The following is a 12,327-nucleotide window of genomic DNA, read 5'->3' on the forward strand; positions in this document are numbered from 1 at the left end:
AAAAGTTAACATCATATCATTTAAGTGTCAACTTTAGACCCAATCCCCACCTTATTAACCTCCATTTCTTTCTGCTAGGCCATTGCTAGGCTTGCTTCAGCTGAACAGAGGCCACGAACTGTGAATCCTGTGTGGCAAGGGTAGCTTAGTAGTTATGACAAAAGATGCTACCAAACTCTTCTCCATTACTGAGCCAATGACAATTTGAACCTGCTTTCAAGAGTAATTCAGCTTTTCCTGAATGCAGAAGATAGTCAAGCTTAAATGTGTTCCATTTTAATGAATGGCTCTAATGCAGTCTTGTAGAACAGAAACTACACGCCTTGGTCCCCTCTGCTGAGAACAAAGGGACAGTGAATAAGCAGGAGGTTTGAGTGTACCGTAGAAAACTTGTTAGAACAAGATGAACATTGTTCTTAATGGTGTAAAGATTGTCCTCTGCTTTTTTCTTCTCCTCTACCTCCTAAGCAACCTTATGTTTGTGTTCAGGGTTGCACCAACTTACATTTTAAAAAAAAAAAAAAAAAAAAAAGACGACTGTTGTCCTTCCTACTTTATGCCTGCTATCTGTTAAGGTACCAGGCCTCTCATCATCCTTAAGAATTAATACAGTAGAAGGAATACAGCTACCTTCTTCAAGATCACATCAGAGTCGAGATTTCAAGTTGTTCTTTTCAAGGTACTGAATAGCTAAGGCACCGACTACTGACAATCCCCTGCGTGAAGGACTACAGTGGCCCACATACCACAGAAATGGTGATCCCAACCATTTGGCCTCTCTGAGACTCTGAAATAAACTCCCTTCAGAATCACCATCATCATCCCCAGCTTTCACTTTTTTGGTTTGGCCTTTTCCAGTGTAAACACAGGCAAACACACTCATGAAGAAAAGATAAGATGCATTCATGTAGACAAGGGCTAGTCATGTCATGTGCAGCACTACCAGTGAGTGTTCAGCTGAAGACAGTGGTCAAACTAATCTGGTGCAGAAAAAACAATTCTAGCAGAAGCCATACTAAACAGCTTTTCTCTGGGAATAATTTTTCTTCCCATAATCTCTTGCTGACTTTTGTTTCTCCAAGCATGTAAGCTTCTCAAGGCAGAGAACTTCTGCATAACTAGGCACAGAAACGTACTACTACGGTTGTCTTTAATGGTAAGCACACAAGTGACTTAATCACACTTATAAATAATACTGATAAGAAAGTTTGATGGTTTTCTCTGCACCGTTATCAGGATGAAACTATGCTTACAAATGTTTCAGATTACCTGAATATGTCATTCTTGCTTTTGTGTTTAAAAAGTAAAGAATCACAGAATGATTTAGGTTGGAAAAGATCCTTAAGATCATCGAGTCCAAGCGTTAACTGAACACTACCATGTCCACCACTAAACCATGTGCCTAAGCGCCACATCTACACGTCTTTTAAATACCTCCAGGGATGGCGACTCAACCACTTCCCTGGGCAGCCTGGTCCAATGCTTGACAACCCCTTCAGTGAAGAAGTTTCTCCTAATATCTAATCTATCCTTGTCCTATCACTTACGACTTGTGAGAAGAGACTGACACCCACCTTGCTAGAACCTCCTTTCAGGTAGTTGTATAGAGCGGTAAGGTCTCCTCTCAGCCTCCTTTTCTCAAGGCTAAATAACCCCAGTTCCATCAGCTGCTCCTCATAGGACTTGTTCTCTAGACCCTTCACCAGCTTCGTTGCCCTTCTCTGGACACGCTCCAGCACCTCAATGTCCTTCTTGTAGTGAGGGGCCCGAACACAGTATTCGAGGTGCAGACTCACCAGTGCCAAGTACAAAGGGACGATCACTTCCCTAGTCTGGCTGGCCACACTATTTTGATACATAGGCTCACACATGGCTTTTATCAACACAAGAAGTTTTTAACCATGTATTTTTTAAGTACATATTTGACTTTACTCCAAAAAAAATCTATAAAAGACATGAGGACCTCATTTAAGAGAAAGTAATGAGTTAAGGTTTCTAATTTTGCTCTATTTACATACTCTATGTGAATCTAGAGGCCAAAATTCTATTTCAAAAAAGGTGGCCAAACTTAAAGGCAGTATTGGTGCATATACCTCTGGCTGGAGCAAAGACCTTGCCTTTGCTTTAGACTTTCCAAAAGTTGTGTTAGAACCACACTACTGTAGCACTCCATCTGTTCCACAGTGAAATTAAACTGAGATTGTACTTTAAACAGGACTAAATTATTTTATTTTCATATCTCTATGACCACACTTTATTCTGATGATCATTACCATACATCTGGGGCAGCTGAAGACCCCACTGACATACGTCTCTTCCCTTGGCTAGATTCTGCATAAAACATGCCCCAAAAGTACCAGCTATGTCCTCAAAAGATTGACCTTAAGGATGAAAATACTTTGCGGGAGTAGGGACTACCATGAATTTGGCAAAATAAACATAGGCAAAAAGCAGTCATTAAGAAAACTGATAGTTGTGAATCTTATTTTATTTGGGTTCCAAAAAATGAACCAGCAAAGTCATTATGTTCTGTAAATGCTACTCCTACACATATCCTGCTTTGCAGCATATGAGACAAAGTCTGGTTTATAAGGTTTCAAATAAGGAGCTATTCTCCTTGTTCATCAGGGAAAGGAATGCACACACTGTGGAATGCAGAATACTCACTTCACACAAACCCACTTCCCAAAGCAAAGCATGTTCAAGGTATCAAATTTCCCACACTTCTGGGTTGGGCACAAGCTGTGCCCCAGTATGCCACAGACTTAACACACTGTAGACATCAGCCCTGCTGTGAAGGTAGCTAAAGGGAAGAGGTCACAAGTTCAGTTAGGGTAGAAGCTGCGGTTACGGAGTTGCAGATCCTCTGAGAGACTAATTCAAGTAATGTCCCACAGCGTATGCAATCACAATGTGCTGGAGAGCTAAGTTCTTCGAGAACAAGCCAGCTACAGGACAGACCACTCGAGTTCCCACGTGGGATACCACTTCTTGCAGGTGTTCCATACTTCTTTCTTCCTCCCACAGCAGTATCAGAGTGAGCAGAGATCCTGAAATCTTTCAGCCTTTGCAGAGCCAGCTAACACATCCCTCTCCCCATGAGCCTCCCCTCCACCATTCATGCTACCACTTAAGTTTTTATTCTTTTTTTTTTTTTTTTAAGTTTCTGTAGCATGGAGAATGGAAGAAGAGATCTGCTGAGACCTGCTTTTCTACACGTTAGTGAAAGTGCTTTTTAGCCCTTAATGATTGCCATGATACAGAAAACCTGGCATATGAGTTATCAGCCTTCTAATATGCATTCTCCAGGTGAGGCAGCATTCCTTCATACCAACAGTGCAAATCCTTCTCATGGAAAAGCAGATTATGCTAAAGAATTTGCACTTACTTTCCATTTCACATATTTTCTATTATTATCAGAATTAGACTGAAGCATGGGTTAATTTATATTCTGAGCTGGAAGCAGACCTGTATGTTCCTCAAATGGCACATCTAGCATCAGATCAAGAGGGTACATTGTGGGAGACAGCTGCGAAGGATAGCTTTGGGACCAGTCACCTGTCAGTCAACAATGGCTGGGCTTGAGGATTGTCTAGATTACTCCTAAGCTCCAGTCCCTATTCTTGTATAAGCAGAACGCCTAGACTAATAAAGGCATTTTAGATACCAGACAAAAATAGGGAATCAAATTGCTCCAAAGTATAATCAGTCAGCAAGAAAGTAATGCAATGATAAGAAGGTCAGATAGATAGCTATCTAGTAAACTGCATCACTCACCATACAGATGGGGCCAACACAATTTTTATCAACCTTCTTTGATGGTACTCTTGAAGTGTGCTAGGTTTGTGGGTTGATTCATCTGCCAGCTTAGTTTACGTAGAAGCACCTGTCAGATCCTGAACCACAGGAACAGGAAAAAGAGGGAGGAAGCTCTGACATATAATGTAGTTGTAAAATATCTACCTGGTATTTTCCAGGCATATATATTTCAAGATGCCAAACTTTCTAAAAGGACAGCAGTGCTGCTGCTATAACTTTGCTGTAACATACACATATGCACAGAATTCCCAACATTTAATGACTAGAGGAAAGCTACGGCCATACAATAGTCTACGTCTTGCAGAATTTTCTTTATCTCATTTGCACAAGAGATTAACTCAAAGCTCTTGGCCAGCACATCCATGTGCTGAAGGAGGGACCAAGGAAGGGCAGCAACAGTGAAAAGAAGATAAGCGTTACAAAACAAAATTCTTCTTTACCCCAAATCCAGCATTGGTCTGACAGGTGTAAAGATCAAGCAGAAAGGTTTGTTTGGAACTTAGAACAGTCTTCAGCTGGTAGCCTACAGCTATGACCAGTTAACAGTCAGCAATCTGATCCCTCCCTTTAAATTCCACGCCCCCCCCCCCGCCCCCCCGGTCAAAGCTTTGTTTTAAAACAAAAGAAACAAACCTATAGAGCTATAGAGATTGTACATTTTTTTATTGCAGGGCAAGTGTGCACGAAGCAATGGCAGCTCCTAGATGGTGCAATTGCAATGGCTGCAAAGAATGAAAAGTATACACAGCAAATGCCTGTGAACGCCACTTTGCCCACACCACGGGCACCTCCTCATATTTTGGAAGAGCAATAAGACAGGGACAGTTGTAAGACAAAGTCAATGATGTCAAACACTCTCCCCACATTTCTACAGGCTGTATTGTGAACAGGCCTTTGCTCAGTAAAAATAGTTGAGGAGCCTTTATTCACACCCACCAGTCAGCTGCTCCCCTGCCCCTGCAGAAAAGTGCCCCAGGTGGTAACTATTATTACTGGCTAGTGAACCAGAAAAATTCTACCACCATATTAGTAAGAAACAATTGAAAAAGTTTAGTTCTTGATCTAGTGGTTGTTTTGAATCACATCCACGAGGGCCATCCAGAGTCTTGGTCTGCTTTTGTAGATGCATTGTGGTGACATTCTGGGCTCCTCTTTTGGAAGTAGTGTCACACACATGCTCTGTGCAAAAACTCTGAAGCTGCCAGCTGCCAAAATTTACGAGTTAAGCATAGACCAGGCAGTGTATTTCTAAAGATACATCAATTTTCCAAAAGTCCTAGGCTTTAAACACTTTAAAAGTATGTTTTCATTTTGATCAGCTATAAGTAGGCTATTTGATTACAGTAACTTAATAACCTTTGAAATCCTCCTCTACAAAAACCCTCATAGCTTAGAAGTGATTTTGTACTTCCATTAAATGCCACATTGCAGCTTCTTAAACTGCTTGATCAGTTTCTAATCAATTTAGCTCTTGTTCCTGAAGCAGCCTGTCAGTGCTGAAATTAGAATTAAGAATCACAGGACAATTCAGGCTGGCACAGATTTTGGGAGGTCTGCATCCCAGCTTTCTGCTTTATATGGCCATCAGATCAGATCAGGTTGTTCAGGGCTTTATCCAGCCTGGTCTTGAAAACTCTGAAGGATGGAGGCCCCTCTCTGGGCCCCCTCTCAACTGCTTTATTGTCCTCACTGGAAAAAGTTTTTCATTATGTCAAGTCAGAAAAGAAGTTCATGTTCTTGTTTATTTTAGCAGAACTCTCTATCTTCTGTCTGTCTTCTCATGTCAAACTATAGACCTGATGAAGAAATCACGTGGTGATGTTCTCTGGCCTGTGTTATGCTGGAGGTCAGATTAGAATAAATGCAATAATCCCCTGTGGCCTTAAATATCTGGATATCTTTCTCAGCGACTCTTACAACAGAAAAAAACATTCCATTCACTGAAAATCCAAACAAGACAGAATTACTCCCAATTTAAGGCTGCAATGAGGAGGAGAAAAAAACCTAAGGCAACTGGATTTGTCTTGTTTGGGCATCAGGGCCTGAAGGGAGCACAGCAATAGAGAGTTCCTTGTGTTCTTGGCTCCTTTTTTGACACTGCCCAAATACATATGGTGAAAGCTAACAGTTGCAGTTACCAAAAACTGCAGCTGTCCCAATGATCCACTGCTTGCCGCTCCAAATGATTTCTTCAGCCCGTTTACCAAAAAGCACGGGGAGGAGGGAAAGGTACTTTTGAGGCTATGGAGTATTTAAGTTGTCCATATAAGCCTGGGAAACACTTGAAAGGTGTTTAAATAGTGAGACTACTAGGTGCCTGGAAGAGCAACTAGTATTTACTGAAGAAAAAGAGTTTACCCTAAAGCTAAATAAAACTCCAGCACACTACAAAAATTCATGCTGGGGACTAATACGGATAACTTCACCAGAGAAGCCTGAGCAGGCAGACAGAGTGAACTCTCCTCCATTCTGTTTCTGCATTCCCACTCAGTGAGGGCTGACACAGGTCAAGTTGTATCTGTGGTTACACACAGACACTGCTTCCAGAGCTATCAGCCTCTTACATGCCTTAAATCCACTTAAAATGGACAAAGGACATACAGAATAATGGAAATAAGAACAAGGACATAATAATGCTTAAAATCCTCTACAGGCTGTGAGGCCATTTTACAAAGACAGTCCTTAAAGCTTTGCTATACAAAGAAGTGCTCCTAATATTCAGCACCTGTTTTTTGTCACCTACACACAATCCTTGACAGCTCTCCCATTCCCATTCCAGCTCCCTTTTCTCCTGACAGCCAGGTCAGTATTAGTAGGAAAACGGCTGGAGGAAGAGGCTCTTTACCAGCAGACGAATAGACAGAACGACTGGAGAAAGCGGAGAGGAAATAGCACCAGACCACAGGAAGTACAGAGACTGGTAAGTGGCCAGAGGTCATCGTGCCAGTGTAAACACTGAGTGGGTTAAATATTGTAACAATTTATAACTCAACCACATTTGTCGTTTTAAACCACAGAGGAACAACAACACCACAAAAAAAAAAAACCAAACGCTTGGCTATCCCTATTCTGAAATATTTTCCTTGACAGTAGCTCCTCAGTGAAAGCTGCGCTTACTCACAGTTCTTGAAATCCCTTTTTAGATAGTTTGTAGGAGATATGTCAAATGAAAGAGGACAAGTTTAATAGGATTAAGCTGAGAAAAATGTGTTCAAGTTTCTGTGGACAGCTCCTACGAATCCCACTCTGGATCTCTTCACCAAGCTCATTTTCTAATGGAAAGGTCAGCCCAAATCCCATCCACTGAACATACACTTTTTCCAGAACAATTCTCTGCAGACCATATGCTACAAAGATTCAAAGTAATAAATTAATCTCTTTAAGTTACAGCCACTCAATGCTTTAAAACTGTTGTACTATTAGTAAGGACATACCTAAGCCTGTTTTGTTTCCACATTTGTGTATATCATCTTTCAAGATCTATTTCAACTTCTTTGAAGAATCAACAATCGTAATTTTCAACATCATTAATTTCTCTGAATGAAAATAGAGGTTTGCATTAATACTAAGCCTATGGTGCATCTAACCAAAGGCTGTTGCAGAACAGGTAGGAACAAACAGTACCCACACAATAACAAAACTTCTCTCTCTGACCAATTGTGAAATGCAAAACACATAACAATACACATGCTGAGTGACTGCGATTCATTCAACAGCTTGATAAGCGCTACTCAGCAGGCTGGCAGGTAATATCATCTCCATTTTATAGGTAGGGAATCAGAAAGATTTCTTTGAAAGAAAAGTTACTTACCCAGGAACAGACCCAAACTTCTCTTTGACCATTCTGGGTGCCTAAGCAGGGACTTGTTGAGAGAAGAGGTACCCAGAATGCCAAATTCAACACCGTGTGCATCTGTTTCTGAATTGTAACACCTAAGGCCTCCCAAGCAATTTTACCAACAGTTTCATACCACAGATTGGTGAATCAAGAAGATAATGAGAAGTGTGCAGGTGGCCACAAAGATATTTGCAACAAAGGCTCAAGAGGAGGGGAAAACGGAATACAGATGCAAGTGCTGCTCTATGGTATAATGCTCCAAAGGGTAGCTATAAAATTACGGGAATGTCCAGTCATCTTGGCCTATAACACAACCACGGCACAGTTCACCACTCCATGAGGGCACAAGCAGACTTCTCTCCTTCCTTTGCGTCAATTCAGAGTGGGATGAAGATTTTTCACAGACGTCAAGCATTCCTGTTCTGACTTGTATCAGAGTCCAGCCCCATTCTAGAGACCACAGGTCTTTCCCCTTCCTTGGTTTCTTCAGATTTGATTTAATCTACAACAGCAGGAGCTGCTGGGAGGAGAAAAACAGTAGATTGAGGGTATTTACTGATTCCATTCTTAGGCTTACAATAGGTAAGCCTTCAGGATAAAAGTTCCTCCAGTTGTATCTTACTACAAACCCAAGGGGGGAGCACCTAGAGCTGAAAGCTTGTGTGTTGGTTCAGTAAAGCCCATCAGCATGCCAGTGTGTTACCTGTTCCCCATGCTTGCAGACAGACCACATTTTCTGCATATGCAAACTGCAAGAGCATGGAGTAATATTGGAATACTCCAAGATGGAAACTTGGTATAACAAAAGCCTGCAGAAATACCAATGGAAGCAAAATCACATACTTCACTGCACCTTCAATCCACCTTCAATTCCAAAAATCTTTCACCCTGAAGAAACGTAAAACAACAAATGCTTGAGAAATCAATCCCCTTTTTCACTACACAAAATATATGGTACTGCCTTCTTCCTACCTATTAGTGTAGAAAAAAAAAAGTGATAGGAACTGGGAAACAAACCACAAATTTGTCCAGATAAATAGCTGTCAAGGCCAAGAATAAGGTATTTCAAAGGTCAGGAAATACTGATAGATGCAGCCTCTTGATGTATCATCTACCAATTAGCCCCAGGCCTTAGCTGTGTATAAACTGCAAAATATTCAGCTGAACTAGTTTTAACATATGCGCATTCTTCTTGTTTGTTACTCATCTGGGCCAGGTACTTACATGTAACATCTCACATTTCCTACAGCAAGCTCCCAGCTTTCCCACTTGCAAGAAGTGAATCAGGAGTCATAAACTAAAAGTGCTAAAAATTGCATAAGTACACTGTCATTTCTAAGGTATAACATCCTGTCTTTTTTTATTACCTGCAGCCACCTAAAGATTTAGGCCGTCTACACTACACAATACACTCTTCTGCAAAGTCCTCCTCATATAGAGGGAACTATTCTAGCAAAGATACTTCCACCTACTTGCCCCACTCTTCAGGAAAACTAATAATAGTATTATAAAAGTAAAATTGTGCTGCCCTTAACAGCTCTCTCATTTGGGCTGTCTGGTTAAACCATAGCAAGGCTTGTTAGTTATATATAGTCATAGAAACAGTAACTTGGAGAATAATTCACTTCTCTGTCAGTTTTGGATGGGAAGTCAAGAGAGGGTGGGAGGGCAGAATTCCCTGCATTCCTGACTCTCCACTGCCTTGTGCTGCACTTTGAAGGGAGGATATCACTCTAATAAGGCTTTGCTTTCCATCCATTCTGTATCTGCCTAAGTGGCCAGGCAAAGTGCAAAGCAATGCAAACTTGATTAGCTTTCAACAAGCTAATAATGCAATGCTGACCACCGCCAGTGATTAACCTGAGAGGCTTACCAGGGACAAATGGCTGGAATGAAAACATTTTAGGCTAACAAACCCCACCATATCTAGCAGCCACAGTTAACGTTTTGTACATTTCACACTATTCCTGCAAGACACCCTCCCCCTCCCCACCTGCTGTTTAAAGGCTTGAATTTCACAATCCCTAAAAATGAGGGTGGGAAGAGAACATGCTTAATACACACAATAAAAGACAGTTTATGCTTTAGGACTTCTTCCTCGCACTTACCTACACTCGTAGGAAATATATCCTCATTGTTGATTTGCACTTCGATCCAGTCCATGAGAAGATTCATATATTGGGGTGCTGGCAACGCTGTGGGCTTCTTGTACTTCATGTCGTCCTGCCACCGGTACTCATACTTAGGGCCTCCAGACATCACTGGGCAGGTCCTCTCTGTGCAGAACTCACAGATTGTTCCATAAATGAGGTTGATCCTATTGAAGAAGTCAACAACATGGACAGCCACCCAGTCATTTTGGTCTTCTCCACTGGGCAACTGCACAGCCGCTTTCAAGTCCACGCCTGAGTTCAGAGAGGCCTGCGCTCGTTTGTGAAGCTCAAACCTCTGGGTTCCAGGTTCAAACTTGCGTTTTGGGCGGAAAGTCTTATCTTTATTAAAGACTTGCTTGAGTGCTATGGACATGTCTGCTAATCTGCTCTGCAGCAGTTGGCAGAAAAGCACAGCTGAGATTTAATGCAGGTATTTGAAAACAGTTGCTCCCTATCACAGGTCCTCCAGGCCCTGTTCTTTTTCTCAGAGAAGCCCGTATCAACTTCAGAGCAGGCTACTAGCTCTTCCTCTTGAAAGCCTTTCCGAAAGGCTTCATGTCCCTAAGGATATGGAAACAATATACATTAGTGTTAAGCTCAAGTCTGGCCCTGTCAGTTTGTTACTGTTTTACTATCATTTTCTAGTAATTATGAGCTGAAAAGCAAATATATAACAAGCTAGCCTTAAAAACTGGCCAACCCATAACCTGATAAACATTTAAAAGAAAAAAAGCCTAATTTTTTAAAGCATTAAGGAATTAACTTCTCTGTCCTTTTTAAATATCTACCCAGAGGCTCTTAAGTTATCATAAAGATGGGAATTCAATAAATCTTGTATAATCCTCCCATCTTTAGATAATGTTTAAACCAACTTTTTCATTTTGCTGCATTTTTACAGTGACTGCATACCATACACAAGGTATGTATAAACTTAGTAGACAAAATACTACATTACAATTTAGAAGACTTAGCTAACCGCTCCTAAAGTGACCGATGGTGCCTCTAAGCATTCGCCATAGCTTCAGTGCTCTTCTCTGTAGGGAAAAAATCTCTGAGTAAGATTTCTGTTCTCTATTTTTAATTTTGCAAATCTCATAAAACCTAGTTAGAGTGAAACCTACAATATTGCACAGAAATAACTCCTGTTTGCCACAGAACTGTAAAGAGATTGTTATTTTGCTTGACCCATCTTCAGGAATTCAGTACTGGTCTTAATTTTCTATTGGATTGTGTAGAATGATAAGAAAGCAACGGTGAAGCTGCCACTTTCTTTATAGCTCTATTCATCTTCTCCACAGGGAATACTTGGCATTGCCGTTCTTACAAAAGGAAAAGCATAGACTTTGTGTTGTTCCATCTAACGTACTCTGCCAACAAAGAATGGTTTTAACAGCCAGTCTGACTGAAAAAATAAATTACTGCATTAGGGTCTTGTTTGTTCTTATATTATACATGTGCAGAAAAGTATTATCATCAGTAAATGTAGGCAATTAGTAGGTGATAGTGTAGATAGGGGCTATCTCAATTAAACTTTTGTTTTAGTAGTGAAGATTTTATGATTAAAGACAGAGAGTAAACATTTAATTTAAATAACACAATATGTTTTACATTTGCACAGCACTACAAAAACCCTTCATTTCATCAGTGGCTGATGAATTCTCATCATGGGATTATGTATGCTCCACTGTTTCCCTTAACAGAAATCATGTCCATGAAAATTCTACTAGGCTCTGTGTGGAAAGCACTAAATTCTTCTGAGTTGCCCAAAGCTTTGCTGAGGGGCAGAAAGGAAGAGAAAAAGGTGCTGCTTTTTTCTTAAGCACCACAAGAAAGCAACACGTACCTAAGCAAAGAGAAATCTGGTGTTCTAGACCCATCTCCACACAATAGAACCTAAGTGCCATAAAAAATCCTCTCCCAAATAGCTGAAAAATTAGCATCCAGCCAATTTGCCAGCAAGCAGCAGCTAAACAAAACAGCAGAGAAGTGATTGTTCTTCCTTTTGCTGATGGCATGATGGAGGCATATTCCAATCATGAGTTTATAAACAGTCATTCTTTCTGTGCCAGCAAAATATGAGAAGTTCAGGTATGAACTCCAGGGAGACTTTTATCATATCTGACATGCCCCTTGGAGTAATGTTCAAACACAGAGATCCTGAGTGTTCAAATCCAGAGATCCTGAAACCTGACAAAGGTCGGGGAAAGACGACTTTAAAGAAAGCTAGCATTGGAACAATTTAGTAAGTGTCATTGGCAGGAAGTGAAGGCAGTTTAAAAAGACAACTTTGCCTTACAGTTTGTTGTTTGTTGCCAAGACCCATCACCTCCAGCTCTCAAACGCTCTGTGGCAGTCAGCTGTTTATTTAAAAGCCTTTCAAAGAATAGGTGAGTACTGCTGCACAGACTGAGCTTGTGACTGATGCGCTTTGAGACGGCATGGAGGCAATGTCCCAGCTTGCAATAATAAGAATGTTAGCTCCAGAGTTTTACAGCTATGGTAACTACTTTTTTCCCA

The 12,327-nt window shown here is 40.9% G+C and overlaps 1 protein-coding gene across 1 annotated transcript in view; it reads right to left on the reverse strand.

Moving 5' to 3' along the window:
• MOB3B (MOB kinase activator 3B) overlaps positions 1–10,371 on the reverse strand; it is a 42,442-nt gene extending 32,071 nt beyond the window's left edge. The window contains exon 1 of the mRNA XM_075136925.1: positions 9,766–10,371. Within this exon, the coding sequence (XP_074993026.1) occupies positions 9,766–10,183 (418 nt within the window). The 5' untranslated portion in view covers positions 10,184–10,371. The remainder of the gene's footprint in view (positions 1–9,765) is intronic.
• Between the last annotated feature and the right edge of the window lie 1,956 nt (positions 10,372–12,327).

The sequence above is a fragment of the Calonectris borealis genome, chromosome Z, assembly GCF_964195595.1.
Source record: "Calonectris borealis chromosome Z, bCalBor7.hap1.2, whole genome shotgun sequence".
Lineage (NCBI taxonomy): Eukaryota > Metazoa > Chordata > Aves > Procellariiformes > Procellariidae > Calonectris > Calonectris borealis.